This window comes from Sardina pilchardus, chromosome 20, assembly GCF_963854185.1.
Source record: "Sardina pilchardus chromosome 20, fSarPil1.1, whole genome shotgun sequence".
NCBI classification, from domain to species: domain Eukaryota; kingdom Metazoa; phylum Chordata; class Actinopteri; order Clupeiformes; family Clupeidae; genus Sardina; species Sardina pilchardus.
The window spans coordinates 3,845,523-3,871,386 of NC_085013.1; the positions used below are offsets into that span (position 1 = coordinate 3,845,523).

The following is a 25,864-nucleotide window of genomic DNA, read 5'->3' on the forward strand; positions in this document are numbered from 1 at the left end:
GTGTTTCAGGGGTCTGTATGCTTGGCAGACTAAATAAGGAGGAGGAGGGGGAGTGGGGGGTGTCAAGGGTCAACCTCATGCGAGTCAAAAAGCATCCTCTGTCCAAACATTCAGGGCTTAACCTTTTTACACTCACACTCACACACACACACACACACACACACACAGTGTGGTGAAAATAGCACCCAGACAGTTTCAGATGTAGTTTTATTTTATGACGTCTTTTCATTCCTTTTTATTTTGCGTTTTGGTTGGACGGAATGCTATGGAGTGCCATGAGGAATGCAAAAGTGGCTCTCAAGATGAGGGGAGAGAGAGGGGTTGGGGAGGAGAGGAGAGGAGAGGAGGGGAGAGGAGGAGAGGAGGCATTTGTCAGGTTTCCCCCTTTGTAGTCATTTGATCCTCCACTCCCACTGCCGCCCTCCCATCTCATCCCCGGCCCAACCCCTGGAGAGGAGCGCCGCTCATCTGAGCATGACTGTGCGCTTTGCTCCGCCGTGTTGGGAACACGCGCTGCCACCGCCGCCGCCGCTACCGCTACCGCACCTCCTCATTTGCCAAGCGTGGAGACATGAGCGAAGTGCCGATTGGGAGGGAATAAGTGTGTGTGTGTGTGTGTGTGTGTGTTGGGGGGGTAGAAGGAAGAAAGGGGAGGGGGGTGGCGCTGGAGTCGACTGCATCCACAGGAAATTGAGATTGTTTCTGTCAGGGCTGCAGAGTGGTAGCGGCGCACCTCCATATCTCTCCGTAGCGCGTGCCTGCGTCAGCCTGCATGCTAATAATGATTTAGCCGTTCTGAAACGCAAAGTGAGGCGGAGCGCTGCGCGTGGACGAGGCTGGCATACGCTATCGAGCTCCGCCGCTAAATGTGTGAGCGTTGGCTCTTTCATCACTTTTGCGGGGCGTTCTCGCATGTTGGAAATAGAAGGATCAAGCTGTTATTTTAAAATTGCTTTGAGGTCTTGTCCAAGAGTATATAATTAACTACTGCTATGTACAATGAATCAGAGAAGATGAAAACCTGGACATCGTTAAAAACGGAGAGACCCTTAAAAGACCTACTTAAACTTGAAAGGAGAGACATGATGAAGGCCAAATTAGCAACAAATTGAAATGGGACGAAAATAAAATACTATATGTGGGAACGGCAATAAGAGCAGAATTAATGCACCTTTGTAAAAGCTTTTTCAAATGAAATTGAATGGCGAAGATTAAAACATGGTCGCACGCTGAACCTGAGCAAAATGGATCCTTGGAGGTTTGAACATGCGCCTTCATAAAAATAGCTTTTTTACAGAAATATTGAATGTCTGAAGATCAAAATTCTTTTCCACAGCCTTAGAGCCATCGCTGCTATAGACCTTCAATAGCTAACTAGAGGCTACAACAGACAGGAAATCTTACTAGTAGTCATTGTTTGTATTTAAAGCAACCATAAGCTATTCAAAGACTAATGATATAAGCCAAACTGCATAAACAGTGTATGTGCTCAGATGTGCCTCTGAGCAGACATTTAGCTAACCCAGGACATAAATCTGTCCTTAACCCCCTGTGTAAAAGGCTTTTAGAATTGATGCTTAGCTGTGAAAAGAGGAGTAGATTCAAAATACATCAGGACTAAAAGTATTTCTGTCTGTACATCTTTTGAGGTGCTTTTGAATGTTGACCCCTTGATTTGTGTTAAATGTGCCTCCCCTGACACGACTTAAGAGTTCTCCGTGCTCCTCATCATTCCATGATCACCGCTCCTGGAGAAGCACAGAGTCCACTGATCTCAGCACATGTTCATCTCCTTCGTCTTGCTCTCACAGGATCTCTGATTGTGTACCTGCGACAGAAGGGACAGACAGGGCCCGATGCGTCTGTGTGGACCCTCAACGGTAACCAGGGCGAACGCTGGAGGCAAGCGCGGGTCAACATCCACCCAAAGACGGCCTTCCAGGTGAGCACTCTGCTCTCCAACACTGGACTTGGGCAGAAGTCTCTCTTTCAGACCAGATTGATGCACTGGACATAACCCATTCAAGTCATCTTGTTGAGTTATCTCAACAGGTTATATATAGGTTATACAGTGTATTAGTAAGTGTATTATTTATTGTAAGTGTACTTGTGTAAGTGTACGGTATACATAACTTAACTCAGCAACAGATTGACTGGACTGGGTTACACTGAGTGTGCTGTTATTTTTTTTTACAGTGTTCTTTGCCCTGTTTCCACAGTCGAACCCTCGCCCCTCTGAGATCATTCGTTTTTTAAAAATAACTGGCTGCTTAAGCCAACACTCGAAGTCTGGTCCTCTCCCTGGGGAGAGATTCTGCCGTGGCTCTATCGATCAGCTTTTCAATTGATCCCCCTTTTAGTGTTACAAAATGATTACCCCTCTATTTTTATGGGAGGGTGGAGGAGAGAGAGAGAGGGGGGGGGGGGGGTAGAGAGAGAGAAGCTGCCTTCAGAGAGCCCGAATAAATCACACCCATCTGCCGGACCCTCTCCCAACGCCATAAATTACCCACAAAGTCACAAAGATAATGCACTCGCGAGAGCCATTCAAGCTTATCATCTTCAATCCCTCACAAGCAAACTCTCAAAGTCACTAAGAAAGTGCAGTAGTGTCTGCTAGCAGACTAAAGCATCTCCCCCACCATAGTAATTTTTCCTCTAAAGAGATGGGTGGTCCTGCTTTATGTCTTTGAATGTGTGTGTGTGGTAGCCTCGAGTGTAAACAGCCTCATCTGCCAGGAAACGGTAAATAAGCAAAACACTTGTGAGACTTGCTTTGCACCTTGGGTTGTATTGAACAAGCATTATTCGCTCTCTGGGACAAGTGATTTGTGTACAATATTCTACAGGGGCTCAAGGATTTATTGACAAGAAACATGACTGTTTTCATTGTAAGGACTGCGTATGTTGAGTTTTCACTCTCTCTTTCAGGTTATAATAGAGGGTATCCGTGAGACAAGAAACAAGACTTTTTCACTGTAAGGACTCCATTTGTTGAGTTTTCAATCTCCCTTTCAGGTTATAATAGAGGGTATCCGTGGCAATGGCATCGAAGGAGACATTGCCATAGACGACGTGGCCATTGAAGAGGGAGAATGTCGAGACCCTCCCCCCAATAGCAGTAAGTATAAGTCTTTTTCAACCGCCATTCATTTTAACTCACTATTTTTGCACTAATCAACAGTACACATTATCTCGACCACTCCACTTGTGGGGAAATAGCATATTCCTCTTAAGAAGTAATCGTGCGTTCACTTAGTTTGACTAATGGGTTAAATATGTATTTTACTGAAGTCTGCTGTAACGCATAGCAGTGGAACCGCGTACACTAAATAACTGCTGTCCACACTTGAGCAGCAGCCCTGGACCATGAAGGGCCAAATGTATCTAAGCACCATACAGTGAGCGGCTAATTAGCTAGGTTTGTTTACGGCATGCCGATGCCACAGTGCAAGATTAATCAGCGCTGTTTAGGCCATCACTGGCTACTCGAGCAGACACGCTCATCAACAAGGCCAACGTAATGGAGTAGATCTGCTAATTACTGACGTAGAGCCACTCGACGTGCGTTGCACATTTCCTAATTGCACTTTAAAGGAGGAATAAATAATAAATAATCAATTACTGACTCTTTCTGATTGTTTCCCATTATTGTTGAATTGTAACCATATGTTGTCTGTGATCATTTGCTTTTGTAAAGTCGTGTTTGGAAAGGGAGCAAGGTTTTCTATGCGATTTTACAAATAGGAGACACATCTCATTGATTTTATTGTCAAACCGTGGTATTTTATGTAAATATTGTCTAATAAAGCGTGTTTTCTTGTCTTGCTTGGCATTTAAAAATACGCCATTCAAGTCTCGACTACTTGCAACAAAGCCCATAAATCTGTGAAAGAGACTCATGTTAATTAGACCGTTTAGAAATGGAATACGGCATTGTTGTTTCTCTTTTTTCCTGCTGGCACGGCAACAAAGTCCAACCTTTCAGTTTTTCTTCTAAGTGCCTCATAAGCAAAAAAAAAAAAAGAAAGAAAGAAAGAAAGAAGGAATTTGAGTTTAATCAAACACCATTGTGCTTTTAATGGCAGTTGTGCTTGATTGCCTTCCTCTGTGAGTCACGAAGCCTATTAGCGTCTCATTTGAAGTGTGCGCTCCCTGTGCCTTTTCTTCCCTTCTCTCTCTCCGCAGATCTGAGGTCCTCCGCCTCGCCCACCAACAGGCATATATGGCAGTCTTGTGTCGCCCTGCTCCTCGTGGTGATGGGACATCGAAGGTGACCTTCCGGAGGCGAGGACGCGCTCCTGGCTCAGCCGCCGCCGAGGCGAGGGAGGGAGGGAGAGCGAGAGCGTGGGGGGGGGGGGGGGGGGGGGGGGGGTGTTGGGGTGACGGGGGATGGGGGAATAAAACTTGGCAGACGTGGAACTGTCCAAACGAAACTACCAAAGATTCATCCGGTCTACAGAGGAGAAACATCAAGCTGCAGCATGGCTTTCTCTGTGGCCCACATGGAAGGGTGAATACAGAAAAAAAAAAATCTATAAATATATATATTTGAGGAAAAAGAGGAGACGAGGAGATGGTTATCGACAAAACCAGGACAAAACAAAAGAAAAAAAACAAAAACAAAACAAGGCTGTGCCCAGATCCTGTAGCGAGCATGACTGCAAACAGGACAAGATCATCTCTTTGAAGCACAAGGACACTGGTGTATTTCTGTTTGGTTCAGTTTTTGTGTTGCGTTTCTTCCTCTCGTGAAAATGTTTTCAAATTCTTGCGTTCTTCGTTTTCAGCCATATCGTGCTCGCCGGAAGATGAGCAGGATGAGTCAGTCGGCAATGGGGGAAAACGTCTCGCCCATTTCCCAAGCGATGCTCAAGATACACTATTTTTCCATGCAAGCCCCCGCTAAATTGACAGTCATGGGAATTGCTAAAATGACAGCCATGGAAGATCACGGCAATGAAAATAGTGTGGCAGAAATGTTTTTTTTTTTTTTGGTTTTGTTTTGGTTTTGTTCTTTTTTAACGCTCTCAAAATTTAAGGTTGTTGACATAATATCTGGAAGGGATGCAAATGAATATCTTCACCTTTCTTATGGTAATTCCCCAACGTTCGCCCCCAAAAGAAGCGCTACACTAGTGTTCCGAGGTTAACGCTCATTTAGCTCCTCTTAGGCACCTACATTTCGTACTGCCTTCATGTTTACAGCTGTACTGTATGACCGAGGAAAGAGTTTGATGTGGTGACGATTGCAGTCCAATATCATGTTTGACAGGTTGTTTGACAAAAAGTTATCCGTTGAAGTATAATATCACATTTCGAAAGAGATATTCAAATCGTGCTTTATCAATCACTTGAAACAAACCTGTTTGGGTGGTGGTTCTTTCGGTTCTGGCCAATCATAGCCTTATATTGGGGTCACATGTCTGTGTGTGTGTGTGTATGTGTGTGTGTGTGTGTGTGTGTGTGTGTGTGTGTGTGTGTGTGTGTGTATGTGTATGGGTGTGTGTGTGTGTGTGTGTGTGTAATCTTCTGTGCCGACAAACTTGTCGAGCAGGATTGTGTTGGTGCAGTCCAGCACTTAATAGTCTGTTGTTTTCTTTGCCATTTATATACAGATTTGTTCCAGTTCGGCCCTCAACACTCTACCCCCCTAGCTTGCAACAGACAAGATTAACACCTTTTCCCGATACAAATCATTGACTTGACCTTTCCTTCCTGCCTGTCTCAATGAAAGGCATAAAAACATGTGCGGAGAGGTAAAAAAGGGGAAATGGAGGGAAAGGAAAAAAAAACCTTGAATGTCAAACCCCCCCCCCCCCCCCCCTTCCCGCCTCGTCCTCCACCTCCTCGCCCACAGGTTGCCCACTGAATAATAAGCTGTGCCCACTCAAGGTTGTGCCAGTGTGTCAGGTCCGAAGCATGGCTCTTTGCGAGGTGCAGAGCGTAGGCCACTGCCCTCCCCGTCCCTGGTACTAGACCTGTGACCCAGGGACAAGGGAAGCTGCTGTCTACCATCCTATCAAGTGCCTTTAGACCTTTATGAGAGAAGCAGAAGTGTAGTCACACAACTCAACTACTGGGCTGTTCAACTACTGCGAATATCCCTCCCCAAACTGGCACAGTCGAAAGGAAACAGATTATAAACCATTTATTAAGTATTTGTAAAGTGGGATTAATTGGTAGGACATATTATAACATGACTGTAATTGATTAATACTGTTATTGATTTGATACTTTAGAATGACTGCGTAACAAAGGAGATGAATTTCCCATTCCCTTCAAACCCCAGACCTCTGACGAGCCACCCTCTGACAACTACAACACTGACCTTGGCTGTTTTGATTTGAGCGCAAAAAAAAAACAACACTGTTGGGCACGCAACCAGCCGTGCTCCCCATCCTCTGAAGAAGTGAGAGAAAGAGAGAGAGAGAGAGTGGGAGAGCATGGTAGGGCTGGAGGGACACACACACTTTGGTGCTTTTACAGGGGAGAGTGGAGACTACACACCTTATTGCAGTGATGAAGGACCTCTGGGACCTGATGGATTATCTTTGGACGAGAGGACACTCTGGGAGGAGGCTGTCTGACATTGCGTATAGCCTCCTCGGACTTTCACGTAGACTTGTGATGTTTAAAAATAAAAAATAAAAATAAAAAAGATGGTTCTGCAGAGAAAAAAAATACACAGACTGCAACATGGACCATAAAGGAAGCTTTGAGTGGCGGTGATGAGAAGGACTTCTAGATCCTTCCGTGGGGACTATTACAACAATGACGATAACAACAAAAGATATTTTATTACTCTTGTGAAGGTGACTGTGTTTTTACACAAGAACTCAGAGCTACCTGAGGCCATCAGTTACCTTAACCAGCGGGTTTTTGGAAATGTATTGTAAAACAAATATCTTTTAATCACTCCTTATTGCTCATTCATGAATTTTAATTTTCCCTCTTGATTTACTGACATTTCTCCCCAGAAAAGATATTTTGATTCCAGACAATAGAATTCTTCGCCCTCTACAGACATGTATTCACCATTACCCCTTATTACAGTATTATCAAATATATTTATGATATACTATTATGAATATATAATATATAGAAAGAAAAAAATAAAAATATAAGATCATATGCAAATATATTTCGTAAATATCCTCATCGAGAGGGTTCTATTAGAGTTCTATCACATTTTTTTGAAGATTCTTACAGAAAGCACAAAATGTAAATTCCAGTCACATACAGACACACACACACACACACACACACACACACGCACGCATACACACACACACACACACACACACACACACACACACAAACACAAACACAAACACACGTTACCCGACACGAGTAATTCATCTTTGCTAAGTTTGAACCTCTTTCCTGATGAGGACAGTTCCCAGACAAGCTACTACTATTCAAGGAAGAGAAGCGTTTTACGTCTGTGTTCAATAAAAATGCTTTCCAGGTACTGTGTGGCTTTCTTTGCATGTCTTCTTTAATTTGACGTGAGATATGAAGTTGGGTTTATATTCTCTGTCTCTTTGCTTTGTTTCCTTCGGGCATTGCTTTGTATTTGACTGTATCTGTGATCACTCTAAAGAAAATGGACATCAGTGTTTTCTTGTTTTGAAGGCAGATGGACAGGATGGCATTTTTATCCAGTGTGTTTTGCATATTTCATAGAGTTAGAGATAACACAAGAAATTTCCCCACAGTCAAGGTTTCCCACAGCACTTAACATACCAGCAAACTGCTTTTCTAAATGATCCAATGTGTAATTTTCTCGTAAAATCAAAATGGTTTCATTTGACCCAGAAAGTAAGACTTAGCCCTCAGATCACTTTTTACGTCCTCAACATGGTACACGTTCTTAGAGAAAAGAAGTCACCGATTACCTACCTGTCAAGTATTCAACATATTTTGTAAACTGTAAGTATCCTCGTCTCTTCTATGATATGATTTGAAAAGTCCCCAATGATGATTATAATGGGTTATCATGAATAAATAAATTTCTCATTTAGTTTTCCATTCAGTGTGATCTGTAATTTACTTCCGTAACCTGTAATAACATATCAAAATTTAATTTCATATTCAGTCATATTACCAAAACGTCTTCAAAAGCGTATTCTCTGTTGGCTAAGACAAACCCAGAGAGGCAAGATTTCATTATAGCTTTTTCCACTTATGACTTTCTGTGGAGCATATCAACTCAAACTACAAACTACAGTATGTGTGCTTTTTCTTTAAGGTATTTACTCTGTGGTTGTGGGAAAAAAAGGCGCAGTTTGTCATGAAATGTGGTCATGAAAGTTTCCATGAGGATGTACATGCCATTGACACTCTTTATAGACTCTATAAAGCTGTAACTACCAGGTAGCTCAAACTAGATTCCCCACCTGCACCAAGATCAATTCAGATTGACCAAAAATAGAAATGGGTTGGGGTGTCCTACAACGGCAGCCACAGGTAAGTGACATCAATCTGGTCTTCACCTGGACGCCAGTATGCCATGATGAGGCCCATCTGTCCAAATGCCATCGTCATATTCTCCCATGCAGCAGACGGAGATTGAGAGTCAACAGTGGGCGCGCCATGGCTTTCTGATGGACTCCAGAACTGCAGGAGGGGCCATCTGGCATTGTCCAGCCAAGCAGTACTAACATTTGAAACAGCTGTGCTGGACAAACAATTAGCTCACTGGAGCAATGGCTGTTTATGGTCTCAAACAAAAGGCTGGCATTTTGGTCAAGGTTCTTTTAGCGGCCAAATTGTGCAGCTGAAACGACAAAATGTGCCCTTACAAGATGGGGTTAAAATGTGTCTGTTCACATCAAGCCAAACTGGGAATGCTGTGCATTTGTGAGTCCATTTAGACACATCATGCTGTGTGTATGTTTTTTGCATTGCATTCATAGCCAGTTATCAATCAGATGCTTTTAGGCAAATCAACATGCCAGTCAAATTGTTTGAATAGAGGATTCATATAGAGTCGGAAGTTTTAAAAATCCATTCGGTTTAGATAATGAATGCATGGATTTCTGGAGGCTCTGAAAAATACAGAAATTGTTATTCTTAGTTCATTTGGCTTAATTGTGAGACACCTGGCTGGAACACCACAACCCTTATGTTGCTCTGCCTTTGTGGGAAGACTAGCGAAATTGAGAAATACTTAACTCTCAGTGTGACAAGTGCTGCTTTGGTTTATCAACAAATACAGGGCTTGAATAATATATTCTTCCACATCAATAGAAACAAGGACGGCAAGATCAACTTTTTCAAACGATATTTAGGACCTGAAGAATTTCCACAGAAAAGACTATTGTTCGACTATAAGTTCTGTTTAATTATGTCTTTAACCTAAACACTTTTGTCTCTATTTTCAGCTCTCACAAGCGAGAATTGGCTCTGTCATGACAACAAATAGAACATAGGCTGTGTAGACATAAGGTGAACTTGATGGTTGTGTGCTTTAAAACAGGCTCTTGCTAATCGAAAACCCGGCTTGCATCAGAGTGGTTGCATTACATCTCATTATGTCTCCTCATCTACCAAAGCACAACCAAACAGATCTTAAGTGAATGGGAAAGTTCTCGCTCTCATTGAATTAGCACTGTGAAAAGCCCATGAAACACCTACATGTTTTTGTGCACTTTGAAGTACTTCCATGGCACTAATTGCAATTAACAAGTAATCCACAGCAGTCTTCCAAAAGCAGCTTTTAGCAGCTTTTGTTAGAGATAAAGACAGCAAAGAAATCAATTCCTTCTGGAACAGTGCTTTGATTTTGCCAACAGTGCAAAACAAAACATGTCCCCATGGACTAATTTGATTTTGAAAGGTATGGAACAGATCACAGGTAAGGGGTGGTTGGTTTTTTTCCAGTTCCATAAGCCAGAGAAAAGGTTTTGTATCCGATAGATGAGTATCAGGATGGACCCATCCGCTTGATGCTACCCTGGCTTATAAATGTTTATTATTTGGTTTGTCTGTCTGAATGTCTGTCCGTCTGCCTGTATGCCGGAATACACAAAACATTTCTCACCTGATTTTCATGAAACATGGTGGAAAGGTCCAAGCACAAACCCATAACCTTTTGCAGCAGATCACTGAACAAGTGTTGCTTTTTCTAGGTTAGCTTTCACTGCTGTTGCACCATGTAACATTCTAGCCTGGTTTTCCCTCTAGTAGGCTATTCAAAGCAAGTTCAAACCAGTGCCTTGGCGTTCTCCAGAGACAAATAGCATGTAGATGTTCTCATGACATGGAATTAAATTTGTGCAACAGTATAGCTTTTTTTGTAACTGATTGCCTAAAAGTGATGTACGTCTCATGATCATTGAACATGTTAATGTAGATATATAAAATCCCAATTACATCCTGATATGTAATTGTTATATGTGATGTAGCAGCCTGTTTGTCCAAGACAAATTTCCCTTGGGACACAATAAAGAAATCTTAATCTTAATCTTAATCTTAATATGTGTCCGAATAACTTATTTGTTAAATTGATCAATTAGACTTTAGTTGAACTTTCAACCAATTTTCATTAGTTGGAAAACTGACCAATCTTATAAGTTGTTTTAACCATTAGATTGGGTAACATGTGTCCCACTAACACATTAGTCAAATTGACCAATCTTTCTTAGTTAAATGTTTAACTAATCTTCATTAGTTGCCAAATGACCGATCTAACTAGGTTGCTTCGACCATTGGATCGTGTACTGTGTGCCCGAATGACACATTAGTCGAAAAGATCAGTTGAAAATGTAACCGATCTTCATCGGTCGACAACATGACCGATCTGACTTTGGTTGCTTCGACCATTGGATCGTGTACTCTGTGTCCGAATGACACATTGGTCGAAAAGATCGGTCGAAAATTTGACCGATCTTCATCGGTCGACAAAATGACCGATCTAACTTTGGTTGCTTCGACCATTGGATCATGTACTGTGTGTCCGAATGACACATTGGTCGAAAAGATCGGTCGAAAATTTGACCGATCTTCATCAGTCGACAAAATGACCGATCTTACTAGGTTGCCTCAACCATTGGATCGTGTACTGTGTGTCCGAATAACACATTGGTCAAAAAGATCGGTTGAAAATTTGACCGACCTTCATCAGTCGACAAAATGACCGATCTAACTAGGTTGCCTCAACCATTGGATCGTGTACTGTGTCCGAATAACACATTGGTCAAAAAGATTGATCGAAAATTTGACCGATCTTCATCGGTCGACAAAATGACCGATCTAACTTTGGTTGCTTCGACCATTGGATCGTGTACTGTGTGTCCGAATGACACATTGGTCGAAAAGATCGGTCGAAAATTTGACCGATCTTCATCGGTCGATAAAATGACGATCTACATCGGTCGACAAAATGACCGATCTAACTAGGTTGCTTCGACCATTGGATCGTGTACTGTGTGTCCGAATGACACATTAGTCGAAAAGATCAGTTGAAAATTTAACCGATCTTCATCGGTCGACAACATGACCGATCTGACTTTGGTTGCTTCGACCATTGGATCGTGTACTCTGTGTCCGAATGACACATTGGTCGAAAAGATCGGTCGAAAATTTGACCGATCTTCATCGGTCGACAAAATGACCGATCTAACTTTGGTTGCTTCGACCATTGGATCATGTACTGTGTGTCCGAATGACACATTGGTCGAAAAGATCGGTCGAAAATTTGACCGATCTTCATCAGTCGACAAAATGACCGATCTTACTAGGTTGCCTCAACCATTGGATCGTGTACTGTGTGTCCGAATAACACATTGGTCAAAAAGATCGGTCGAAAATTTGACCGACCTTCATCAGTCGACAAAATGACCGATCTAACTAGGTTGCCTCAACCATTGGATCGTGTACTGTGTCCGAATAACACATTGGTCAAAAAGATCGATCGAAAATTTGACCGATCTTCATCGGTCGACAAAATGACCGATCTAACTTTGGTTGCTTCGACCATTGGATCGTGTACTGTGTGTCCGAATGACACATTGGTCGAAAAGATCGGTCGAAAATTTGACCGATCTTCATCGGTCGATAAAATGACCGATCTACATCGGTCGACAAAATGACCGATCTAACTTTGGTTGCTTCGACCATTGGATCGTGTACTGTGTGTCCGAATGACACATTGGTCGAAAAGATCGGTCGAAAATTTGACCGATCTTCATCAGTCGACAAAATGACCAATCTTACTAGGTTGCCTCAACCATTGGATCGTGTACTGTGTGTCCGAATAACACATTGGTCAAAAAGATCAGTCGAAAATTTGACCGACCTTCATCAGTCGACAAAATGACCGATCTAACTAGGTTGCCTCAACCATTGGATCGTGTACTGTGTCCGAATAACACATTGGTCAAAAAGAGCGGTCGAAAATTTGACCGATCTTCATCGGTCGACAAAATGACCGATCTATCTTTGGTTGCTTCGACCATTGGATCGTGTACTCTGTGTCCGAATGACACATTGGTCGAAAAGATCGGTCGAAAATTTGACCGATCTTCATCGGTCGATAAAATGACGATCTACATCGGTCGACAAAATGACCGATCTAACTAGGTTGCTTCGACCATTGGATCGTGTACTGTGTGTCCGAATGACACATTAGTCGAAAAGATCAGTTGAAAATTTAACCGATCTTCATCGGTCGACAACATGACCGATCTGACTTTGGTTGCTTCGACCATTGGATCGTGTACTCTGTGTCCGAATGACACATTGGTCGAAAAGATCGGTCGAAAATTTGACCGATCTTCATCGGTCGACAAAATGACCGATCTAACTTTGGTTGCTTCGACCATTGGATCATGTACTGTGTGTCCGAATGACACATTGGTCGAAAAGATCGGTCGAAAATTTGACCGATCTTCATCAGTCGACAAAATGACCGATCTTACTAGGTTGCCTCAACCATTGGATCGTGTACTGTGTCCGAATAACACATTGGTCAAAAAGATCGATCGAAAATTTGACCGATCTTTATCGGTCGACAAAATGACCGATCTAACTTTGGTTGCTTCGACCATTGGATCGTGTACTGTGTGTCCGAATGACACATTGGTCGAAAAGATCGGTCGAAAATTTGACCGATCTTCATCGGTCGACAAAATGACCGATCTAACTAGGTTGCCTCAACCATTTGATCGTGTACTGTGTCCGAATAAAACATTGGTCAAAAAGATTGGTCGAAAATTTGACCGATCTTCATCGGTCTACAAAATGACCGATCTAACTTTGGTTGCTTCGACCATTGGATCGTGTACTGTGTGTCCGAATGACACATTGGTCGAAAAGATCGGTCGACAAAATGACCGATCTACATCGGTCGACAAAATGACCGATCTAACTTTGGTTGCTTCGACCATTGGATCGTGTACTGTGTGTCCGAATGACACATTGGTCGAAAAGATCGGTCGAAAATTTGACCGATCTTCATCAGTCGACAAAATGACCGATCTTACTAGGTTGCCTCAACCATTGGATCGTGTACCGTGTGTCCGAATGACACATTAGTCGAAAAGATCAGTTGAAAATGTAACCGATCTTCATCGGTCGACAACATGACCGATCTGGCTTTGGTTGCTTCGACCATTGGATCGTGTACTGTGTCCGAATAACAAATTGGTCAAAAAGATCGGTCGAAAATTTGACCGATCTTCATCGGTCGACAAAATGATCGATCTAACTTTGGTTGCTTCGACCATTGGATCATGTACTGTGTGTCCGAATGACACATTGGTCGAAAAGATCGGTCGAAAATTTGACCGATCTTCATCAGTCGACAAAATGACCGATCTTACTAGGTTGCCTCAACCATTGGATCGTGTACTGTGTCCGAATAACACATTGGTCAAAAAGATCGATCGAAAATTTGACCGATCTTTATCGGTCGACAAAATGACCGATCTAACTTTGGTTGCTTCGACCATTGGATCGTGTACTGTGTGTCCGAATGACACATTGGTCGAAAAGATCGGTCGAAAATTTGACCGATCTTCATCGGTCGATAAAATGACCGATCTACATCGGTCGACAAAATGACCGATCTAACTTTGGTTGCTTCGACCATTGGATCGTGTACTGTGTGTCCGAATGACACATTGGTCGAAAAGATCGGTCGAAAATTTGACCGACCTTCATCAGTCGACAAAATGACCGATCTAACTAGGTTGCCTCAACCATTGGATCGTGTACTGTGTCCGAATAACACATTGGTCAAAAAGATCGGTCGAAAATTTGACCGATCTTCATCGGTCGACAAAATGACCGATCTATCTTTGGTTGCTTCGACCATTGGATCGTGTACTGTGTGTCCGAATGACACATTGGTCAAAAAGATCGGTCGAAAATTTGACCGATCTTCATCAGTCGACAAAATGACCGATCTTACTAGGTTGCCTCAACCATTGGATCGTGTACTGTGTGTCCAAATAACACATTGGTCAAAAAGATCGGTCGAAAATTTGACCGACCTTCATCAGTCGACAAAATGACCGATCTAACTAGGTTGCCTCAACCATTTGATCGTGTACTGTGTCCGAATAAAACATTGGTCAAAAAGATTGGTCGAAAATTTGACCGATCTTCATCGGTCTACAAAATGACCGATCTAACTTTGGTTGCTTCGACCATTGGATCGTGTACTGTGTGTCCGAATGACACATTGGTCGAAAAGATCGGTCGACAAAATGACCGATCTACATCGGTCGACAAAATGACCGATCTAACTTTGGTTGCTTCGACCATTGGATCGTGTACTGTGTGTCCGAATGACACATTGGTCGAAAAGATCGGTCGAAAATTTGACCGATCTTCATCAGTCGACAAAATGACCGATCTTACTAGGTTGCCTCAACCATTGGATCGTGTACCGTGTGTCCGAATGACACATTAGTCGAAAAGATCAGTTGAAAATTTAACCGATCTTCATCGGTCGACAACATGACCGATCTGGCTTTGGTTGCTTCGACCATTGGATCGTGTACTGTGTCCGAATAACACATTGGTCAAAAAGATCGGTCGAAAATTTGACCGATCTTCATCGGTCGACAAAATGATCGATCTAACTTTGGTTGCTTCGACCATTGGATCGTGTACTGTGTGTCCGAATGACACATTGGTCGAAAAGATCGGTCGAAAATTTGACCGATCTTCATCGGTCGACAAAATGACCGATCTAACTTTGGTTGCTTCGACCATTGGATCGTGTACTGTGTGTCCGAATGACACATTGGTCGAAAAGATCGGTCGAAAATTTGACCGATCTTCATCGGTCGACAAAATGACCGATCTACATCGATCGACAAAATGACCGATCTGACTTTGGTTGCTTCGACCATTGGATCGTGTACTCTGTGTCCGAATGACACATTGGTCAAAAAGATCGGTCGAAAATTTGACCGATCTTCATCGGTCGACAAAATGACCGATCTAACTTTGGTTGCTTCGACCATTGGATCGTGTACCGTGTGTCCGAATAACACATTGGTCGAAAAGATCGGTCGAAAATTTGACCGATCTTCATCGGTCGACAAAATGACCGATCTAACTTTTGTTGCTTCGACCATTGGATCGTGTACCGTGTGTCCGAATGACACATTGGTCGAAAAGATCGGTCGAAAATTTGACCGATCTTCATCAGTCGACAAAATGACCGATCTATCTAGGTTGCCTCAACCATTGGATCGTGTACTGTGTGTCCAAATAACACATTGGTCAAAAAGATCGGTCGAAAATTTGACCGACCTTCATCAGTCGACAAAATTACCGATCTAACTAGGTTGCCTCAACCATTGGATCGTGTACTGTGTCCGAATAACACATTGGTCAAAAAGATCGGTCGAAAATTTGACCGATCTTCATCGGTCGACAAAATGACCGATCTAACTTTGGTTGCTTCGACCATTGGATCGTGTACTGTGTGTCCGAATGACACATTGGTCGAAAAGATCGGTCCACAAAATGACCGATCTACATCGGTCGACAAAATGACCGATCTAACTTTGGTTGCTTCGACCATTGGATCGTGTACTGTGTGTCCGAATGACACATTGGTCGAAAAGATCGGTCGAAAATTTGACCAATCTTCATCAGTCGACAAAATGACCGATCTTACTAGGTTGCCTCAACCATTGGATCGTGTACCGTGTGTCCGAATGACACATCAGTCGAAAAGATCAGTTGAAAATTTAACCGATCTTCATCGGTCGACATCATGACCGATCTGACTTTGGTTGCTTCGACCATTGGATCGTGTACTGTGTCCGAATAACACATTGGTCGAAAAGATCGGTCGAAAATTTGACCGATCTTCATCAGTCGACAAAATGACCGATCTAACTAGTTTGCTTCAAGCATTGGATCGTGTACTGTGTATCGAAATAACACATTAAGTAATTTGAGATAACCTATACTTCAGCAAATAATTAGTATTTACTCTAACATACTATGTTGTGCTTATGTCATGGTATGAATTTCGAATGCAACTTCCCTAGTTACAGATCTGACTCATTTTGTTTGCAGTGTAAGGATATACTGTGTGTGTGTGTGTGTATTCATGGGTTTCATCAGGTCCCTTTGCACAGGTGTATTAATCAAGCACCATGCAGTCTGCATTGATAATCAAGGTGCTTGATTTTATACACCTGTGGAAAGGGACCTGATGAAACCCATGAATAGCAACACAATATAACATTATCTGTATGTATCCCCTTTATCCTATCATTTCTAGTAGAATAGGGATGTGGGTGTAGATGAGCCAGGGTCTTAGGAAGACAATACTACTGACACTAAGCTAACTGTGGAGAGTGAAGGCCAAAAGTGTTTCTGAATCACTCCAAGTGTACATAGACTCGTAATGCTACCACACTGCTATACCTGCATTTCTTCCAGGAGTGTATAGCCCTATGAAACTAAGGTAGCATGATTAATCCAGTCGAAGAGGAGTGCGTTTTCCACATTTCAATGCCGTCTTAATAAGCAGACAGCGGGGTGAAGGAAAGTGACCCTTAAAGCAGCCCATTCACCGCACTCTCAGCCTGCTCTTTATCCAACAAAGCCTCGAAAATAAACAGGGATGCCTCATTTAGCCATTAATAGCTCCAGGAGACCTGCCCATTTAGGTGAGGGCAGAAAGAGTGAGCGAGCCAGCATGTTCGGACGTAAGCGGAGTGAACTCCCACGCCGCCCTGGCATGTGTGTGTGTGTATGTCTGTGTGTGTGTGTGTGTCTCTCTCTCTCTCTCTCTCTCTCTCTGTGTGTGTGTGTGTGTGTGTGTGTGCGTGTGTGTGTGTGTGTCTGTGTGTGTGTGTGTGTGTGTCTGTGTCTGTGTGTGTGTCTCTGTGTGTGTGTGTGTCTCTGTGTGTGTGTGTGTGTGTCTGTGTGGGGTGGGGGGGTGAAGGAGTCACTGATGCGACGGGGCTATGCGTCGGCATGGACACCGTGACAACCATTAGCGCTGGCCACAGGGGCACAGAGGTGTCTGGCGGAGAGAGGAGGAGTGAGAGGAGTGCAGAGGTGTGCGCACGCTTACATTACTACCGTCTACACTGCCTGGGAAAGAGAGGAAAAGAAGGAATAAAGACAAACAAAGGGAGACAGAAAATGGAAAAGAGAGAAAAGTGGCAGGAAGACGGTGACAAACAGAAAAGGGAGAGCAAGCTAGAGTGTAGGAAGGATGGAGAGAGAGACTGTAACTGAACAAGCAACACATAGATAGATAGAAAGAAAGAGAGAGAGAGAGGGAGAGAGATGTTCTTTTCTAGGTGCATGTGCAATTCATGTGAATGATGATGGTATTGCTCATCCTGCATCTGAGCCATCCACAAGAGAGAGAGTGAGAGTAGGATGGCAAGTGAAGAGGATCATGTTTTTGGATGAGGAGGCATGCACACACACGCACGCACACACACACACACACACACACACACACACACACACACACACACACATCCAAGAAGGGGGGGAAATGATGTATTACCAGACTTTTAGAAAATTGAGGAGCATATAAACAATACACAAAAGTTACCTCTGGGCATAATTAGTAGAGTTACTTAAATGTGTGTGTGTGTGTGTGTGTGTGTGTGTGTGTGTGTGTGTGTGTGTGTGTGTACGGACTCGCTTTAGTGTTTGTATGCTGTTGATTACTCACTAACGCTTGGCACTTATCTTCCACCCATGGCTTAGCCGCTAGCATGAGTCACAGCAGAACTAATGCTAGTGACGGGACTTGCAGCACTTCAGGTAAAAAAGAATGAGCCGGATCTAGATGCATGACACACGCTGTGAACATGGTTGTGTTCAGGTACGACAGAACACACAGAATAAAATTACCCCAGAACTCAAGAAAAAATACCAGAACTCAAGAGTCATGACCTGATAACAGTTTTTGAAAATACCTTTTTCCCTTTTTTTGGCAATTGCATCCAATCATATGTAGGCCCCTCGGGGCTTTACAATAATGATACAGATCTGGATGTATAGGAGGTGTTATGAAGATACTGGTATTCCTGAGTCATCCAACATGTACAGTACCATACTGTATAACTGCTGTCTCTGCACCCGGTGTTGAAGGGAAAAAAAGATTTTTCCATTCCCCTTTTCATTTATGAGCTCTCCAAGTTTCATATTGATGGCGCAAACCACCATACCAATTGCACCACCCCCCCCCCCCCCACCCCACACACACACACACACACACACACACACACACACACACAGACACTACACACACACACACACACACAGACACTACACACACAAACACACAGACCCACACACTCACACAAAATGGCAACAGCCGGGGAAAATAATAATAGAAAGAAACATAAAAATTTGGGGAAGAGGTGGAAGAGAGTTCGGTCTAATCCCTACAAAGGCCTCTCCCTACGCTTCAGCAGGGGCTGAGGAGTCTTCGCCACGGGGATCCCGAAAGATGAAGGCTCATCAAAAATAGATTATAATTCTTTGAACTTTTGGTCCTCATTTGATCCCCAACCTACTCATTTATGCCATCAGTGTAGCAGGGAGGAAAAGTGCCAGAGCAGCATCTGCAGCAGAGAGAGGGAGAGAGAGAGAGAGCGATAGAGAAAGAGAGGAAGAGAGCGAGAGGGAAGAGGAGGGGCTCACAAGGAATGAGTCTGATGTTTAGGTCACAAACACGGTTTTATGGTCCTCCACCACACTATTTACAGTGATGCAAGGATCAAAGAGTTGAATCTCATGATGCCAGCGGATTCCATAATTGCAAGAATATTAAACATGATATTTAGCACATAAAATGTTGGGGGTTTTTTTGTTGTTGGTGGGGGGGGGAATGCTATGCTTGTCGTTTCGTGAGCAGAAATGCATTCTTGTGATTAAAAAAGGACAAGCCGGAGACAGATGGAGATGCTGCAAAAGGTTGCCGTTGACTCAACACTGGGCAGGTTTGCAATTGTTTGATGGTGAAGCCAGACAGTGTGCGCTGGCGGGATGGGACTTGTGTACACAAGCGCAAGACGAGGGATTCATCTTCATTAGTCTGCATGTGGCTGCTGTAGGAATTCATTAGAGCTTGCATAATTCTTCACAAAGTTCATATTGATGAGTTAGCATCCTGATCTTACATTCCTATCAGCCTTCTGGACCTCTTCATGCGCACAGGCATTTGCTGATAAGCAAGCATACACAAGCATTTCTTGAATGCGCACCAGATTCCGCAGTCGCACGCATTCCATATGAAGACATAATCCACCGAAACGGTTCTGAATCGTGGCCCTCAGCCGAACGCACCGCAACGTTCTTCACATTCCTCACTCTGTGCCACACTGTGTCCGAATTTCCTCTCAATTTCTCTCCCTCCACATTTATGATGAACCGTGCACAGGTTTCCTTTATCAGCTAATGCAAGACCATTCATCCTAAAACTCGCCATCTCGGGGTTTCCTTAATACTCTCTCCATTCAAGGCATTCATAGAGCCTTTGCCCTTGAGCTCCTGATGCCGGGGATGATTTCAGCCTCTCCATTAGGTTATGTTGTAAGTGCCTGGCATTATTGTCTCTAATTTATTGTCTGAGGGTCCCAGCCGGGGAGCCCATTTGTCACCGGTGACATCTTCCCAAGAAAACGCACATCTTAATGTTGGAAACTAAAGGGCAAGTATCTCCTCTGCCTTCCAATACAGTAACACCATGTGTAATTGGAGCTAGACAGCTACCTTGTTGGGACCAGCTCCTTATTTATCATGTTAAAAGGAAAAAAGGAAGATTTAATGCGGTTGGAGTTAATAGCCACAATAGATCATACTTAAATGAGTTTTTGATTTGTGTTTGCGTGTGTGCGTGTGTGTGTGTGTGTGTGAAATGATGGGAATTCACAATGAATTGTATGATGTTACAGTAATGTCCGAAATAGATTAAGGTTCCTATGCTGATCATAAACTGCTTTGAAGTGTTAATAATCTCTATAAAGTCTCCAAAACCCATGGGAGATTTTAGCCATATATAGGGGCCTTTGTATTCATATATATAGTATTCATATAGTATATATATATATATATATATTTAAATATATATAGTGCACTATCTGATCCACATCTTGCTAATTCATAGTATTGTTGATGACGGCATGTTGTGAGTGAGAATAATATGTTTTATGTATTACTCTGGGCTAAAAGCACTTATTCCAAAACAATACAGCATTTGTGTGTACACTTCCAGGCTATACATGGCTTTTTATCTAACATTATAACATATTAAACACTATAAATATGTTATAAGTCCCTAGCCTATATGCTTGTGATCCATTATGCATATCCACTGTGCCAGAAAGTGTGATTTCACCACCAGCTCTGTGGGTTGTCCATTTCACGACTTCAAAATATACTAAGAGTTCATATACTGTATGCATCTTTGTCAGCCTTGTACGATTTTATTAAACAGTAGATAGTGTTGAGCCATTTTCAACTGAAGGAATTTTCTACGAACGTCAATATTAACACCAGCATTTATGTGTCTTAACAAGATCTTGGAATATATATAGTAGAAGAAATTGATTCAACAGAATGATTAATAAAGTTGGACGTGTCTCGAGTGCACAGCGCTTGCCAAAAGAACCGTGCCTTGCAATCCAACCAACCATCAGGGCATTACAGTAAATACTGCACACTTTTAACCCGTGAGATAAATAAGCCACTGGTCTAAAAATCTCTTCCAGCAGCAAAGAATACAAAAATCCATAAACTAACCAAGCCTATAGAACCCCAACAGATACTCCCAGGCAGGCTAGGGCATCATGCCTCCTCTCCCGGCTCCCCATCTCCATGTCTTCCCTAAGTGAAGTCAGCGTGTTTGACAGCCAGTTAAAGTGTGGCTTTGATTGATATGGATGATGTCACCGGCGGCTGGCCTCCAGATGATCAGAGCGTTGCGTTAAGGTGAATGCAGCTGCAGGCCCATGATCAGATGACTGGGGCTGATCAATGTGTGAATAAATAGTCTGGCAGCTCTCTGCGGGGAGGCCTTCCTCTTTAGCAGGGAGCTCCTGTGGAGATTGGGGCAGAGCAGGCTCCTGGTCTCGCTGCCCTTTACCAAGCAGCTCCAGTATTTTTTAAAATTCGCAGCGTTGCAGTCGGGACGAGGAGACCCATGAACCTGTGTGTGTCATTCAAACCAGACATCTAAAGCAATGTATTGTGTAGACAGTCCAAACATAATGTTGGAGGTTTTAGTTGACTATTTCCTGTTGTACAACAGTTAGGTGCTTTAACCAAAGATTCTAGAGCATAGCGCTCTATGGTCTTTGCTTCTAACTGCTAGTAATCAGTCCACGAATGATCAATTGTAACTTTTAAAACTACACCAACATTCCATTCATGCATAAAAAGCATCAGCGAGAGAAATGAACAAACTCGCAAATTAAGCAAGATGGCAGACAGCGACATTTTCAACATAACATTTGATTTGATTTATGAGTTCGATGATGAGGAAAGGGAGACAAAGAAAAGGTAGGAGGGACCATCTAGGCCTATCTCCAGCAGGTGTGTATCTTTAAGTCCCGATGATCCGCCCGGCATCGAGAAAAGCAGGCACAGACTAAATAGGCCTACTAGTCATAGGCCTACACGACAGACTCTGTGGGCCGTTAACTATTTTCAAGCCTGGATCAAGAAACGAAAGCTAAACATTGGTGTATACATCAATGTCTACAAGTAGCCAAGCCACAATCCGCTACAACTGGAATGTTTATTGCCTGGCAACTTGACACTGTCAGCTCTAGCTGGATTATTTTTTGTGGCGGAGACGGTTTGAACAAATCTAAATAAATGCTCTAAAAAACAAATTTCAGCCGTGGCCATATCCTTTACCAACCCCACTCTAACTTGTGTCATATTGCTGAAATATTTGGTCGATAAACTCTATTCTACCATTGTAGCCTAACTCTATCATAGTCACCATTGTTAGTGCTAGTGCATCTGCAAGATCTTATAATATTTCCCCTACCTTTTACTCATATACATTCATCACCAAAGATCATGATAAATACTGTTTAAAAAATATTTCACCATACAAATATATAAAGCATAATAGCAAAACAATATCAAACAGAACTATTTCAACTCACAAAATTACACAATAGCTAAATATGAGACAGTGATGCAAGACCACACAAGTTTACAGAGGGAGCCTTACACATGTTTTTTCCCTACCTTTGGGCTGTGCTTCACTACCTTTGGGCTGTGCCATCTTTGCAAAGAGTCAGACATGAAAAATCTAATGTTAAGAGAAAATTCAGGTGAGTGTGGCAAAGAAGTTTCTGGAGAGACATGTCAAAAGTATTTCCTATTACCCGAGGGAGACATGCTTTGCCACCCTCTTTAAGTCTACTCCAATTACTCCGGCATCACATATTCATCAGTAGGAAATCTTACTGTGCCCTGACTTTCAAACGATTCCGTGGTAAAGGTATTGGCAACAGCAGAGACTAGTCGTGCTGTCGTAACACTTGAGGAAATAACATTTGTGACAACTCACAGTCACGATTGCTATTCACCAACAATCGGCCACTGGCCACCACAATTTGATTATGTTAATCAGATAAATAAATGAACAATGAATGAATGAAACAAACTAAATGAAACATTGCCGTAGTTGAGAGTCCACTCACTTGGGCAGTTAATGGCAAATCTTGTACTGGCGCTTGGGATGAAGTGGTGGCCTGACAGGGCAAATGAAATATGTAAAGGTTGTATTATGTAATTGTGAAGCAGTGTCTTTTTTTTCTTGTTCTGAGCGCTGAGGAGTCCTGTGGTTCAATTAGAGTCTGGCCTCTGTGAAGTCTGCTGCCTCTGTGATGTCTCCCGCTGTAGGCCGACAGTTCCCTACACCAGGGATTCTTCCGCTCCTGTGAAGAAGCCTCTGCTTTGCACTTCAACGGAGGCTGGCATCTCGTAGTCATAGTCAGCCAAACAACAAACGTGCGTGTGTGTGTGTGTGTGTGTGTGTGTGTCTGTGTGTGTCTCTGTGTGTCTGTGTGTGTCTTCATCCCTCCTTTTGTCAAGCTTTGTCTCTAGAGTGTGTGTGTGTGCGTGTGTATGTGTGTTTGTGTGTGCATGCTTGTATGTGCGCATGTGTGTGTGTGTATGTGTTTGTGTGTGCATGCTTGTATGTGCGTATGTATGTGTGTGTAGGTGCACATTTGATTCTCTCTGTGAGTGTGTGTGTGTGTGTGTGTGTGTGTGTGTGGATATATCCAGATGAAAACTCTGCCTTTTGCTTCATGCTGCACTGTTTGCTGTTGAATTGGATGTGAGAGAGGCTCCTCTTTGAAAACAAAGATCAAATGGGCACAAAAGAGGCTCCTCGGGGCGAGCGCCGGGCTCTCCGCAGGGCATGTGCCACGCGGCCCCGTGTGGGGTACCCGCGCCACCATGCTGCGCCCCGCCCAGGTGAACACAGGTGAGAGAGAAGAGAGCCCTTTGGACTCTCACTTTCATTTCTGTCAGGATCTAATCTCAGCTTTTTTGACAGAGAGGTAGAGAAGGACACAGAGAGAGAAAGAGAGAGGGGGGGATAGAGGGATGGAGAGAGAGCGAGGGATGAGAGAAGGGGTGCGGAGGGAGGGGGGCCTGTGGCTGTGAGGATTAAGCCATCAAGCACTATCATTGGAGACCATCATCTGAGGGGAGGATGAGAAAGACTGAGAGGGAGAGAGAGAGAGGAAGGACAGGGAGGGAGAGAAAGAGAGAAAAAGGAGAGAGAGAGAAAAAGAGAGAAAGGGCATGAAATGGAGGATGCTGCAATCAGATGCTGTTAAAAGTGATATCCAGCAGCCTTATAAAGACTTCTCACCCTTGACAGTTCACAGAGGGCAAAAAGTTCATTTTTCATTTGTTGTCTCCGTATGTGGTGGAAGGCTGTTCCGCTTTTCCTTTGAACTGAATGTTCCTGTGTTCCAGGGTTGTAAGTCTGCTTGATGGAATTCCCTGGTGCCCGACAAGTGAATAGACCGTGGCCTTATCACGACAACAAGACATTGATGTTCTCGCCGTGCACAGGTTTTCCACTTTCAAAGCCAGAGAATTTGCCACACATTGTTGCTTAAACCTCTCAAAGTTAATAGGCACCCATTCACCTTGACCTTTCTCAGTCTTCTCTCTCTCTCTCTCTCTCTCTCTCGACCTCCTTGACCTCTCTGAATCTCTGAATCTTCCTCTCTCCTCTCTCTGACCAAAAAAGCTTCTTGGCAGATCCCTGATCTAACATTCACATCATCCTCATTCTCAGACAAGAACCGTACAGAATAATATATGTATATATATATATACTGTATATATATATATATATATATATAAAACTTTTCTCAGAAAAAAAAGAATGACCCAGCTCCATTCTCTCCCCGCCTCCAAAAAAAGAGAGGCTCAAATTCATGTAAAAATAAGTTCAACACTGATTTCAGGACATGGGAACACGCCGAGGAGAAGTCAGTCTTGACAGTGAATGGGGTGGTGGCAGTGTAGCTTCCCATTCGCCGGATGACAGTTCCAGGGGTGTCAAATTAAATCAAGACTTTTTCCCCAGCAGGACCCTGTGCACTTCAAGCAGAATGCATTCAGCAGCTCATCAAAGCCACTGGCATGCCTTTTATACTTGGAGTAGCACGTCGGCCCTCAGTAATCCATAGTGCTCCAGCAGTGGTGTGTGTGTGTGTGTGTGTGTGTACGTCCATTGGTGGGCGTGCAGGCTCTCCCCAGTAATGAAGGGGGTGAGTTGGCAGTGAGGTGAGGCTGTGTGTGTGTGTGTGTGTGTGTGTGTGTGTGTGTGTGTGTGTGTGTGTGTGAGTGAGGAGCTTGGCGCTACATGAGGACACCTCTCCTGATAGTGCTGACATGGTGACCAGGCCTTGTCTTCTGCTGCTGCTGCTGCTGCTGTAGCTACTGCCTCTGATGATGAGCCTGTATGGCTTTGAAAAACTCAATTAGACTTTTTTTTCCTGCCAGTTCACTGAAGGATTCTTCCTCCCTCTCTCTCTCTCTCTTGCTCTCTCTTTCTTTCTTTCTCTCTCTCTCTCCCCAGGGGAACTCTTTTTCTTTAATTTCCTCTTCCTCATGTCGGTCTGTCGGTTTTACACTCTTTCTCACACAGTCTCTTTCCCTCTATCTCTCTCTGACTTTCAGGGTTACTCCTCTCTGTGTGTCTATCTCTCTGTCTTTCACTCCCTCTCTTGTTCTCTCCTTTTTGCAATTTTCTCTCTCTCTCTGTCCTTTCTTTCTTTCTTTCTTTCTTTCCATATTTCTTTCTCTGTTCCTCTCTGTCTTCTTTCACCAAAACTACATGCACATCCTTAAGCCTTCAGGC

The 25,864-nt window shown here is 43.3% G+C and overlaps 1 protein-coding gene across 1 annotated transcript in view; it reads left to right on the plus strand.

Moving 5' to 3' along the window:
• The window catches only part of mdga2a (MAM domain containing glycosylphosphatidylinositol anchor 2a), a 142,425-nt gene extending 138,085 nt beyond the window's left edge, over positions 1–4,340 (plus strand). Inside the window, exons 15-17 of the mRNA XM_062523437.1 lie at positions 1,812–1,942; positions 3,019–3,121; positions 4,189–4,340. Coding sequence (XP_062379421.1) covers positions 1,812–1,942; positions 3,019–3,121; positions 4,189–4,277 — 323 coding nt within the window. The 3' untranslated portion in view covers positions 4,278–4,340. The remainder of the gene's footprint in view (positions 1–1,811; positions 1,943–3,018; positions 3,122–4,188) is intronic.
• Positions 4,341–25,864: the final 21,524 nt, after the last annotated feature.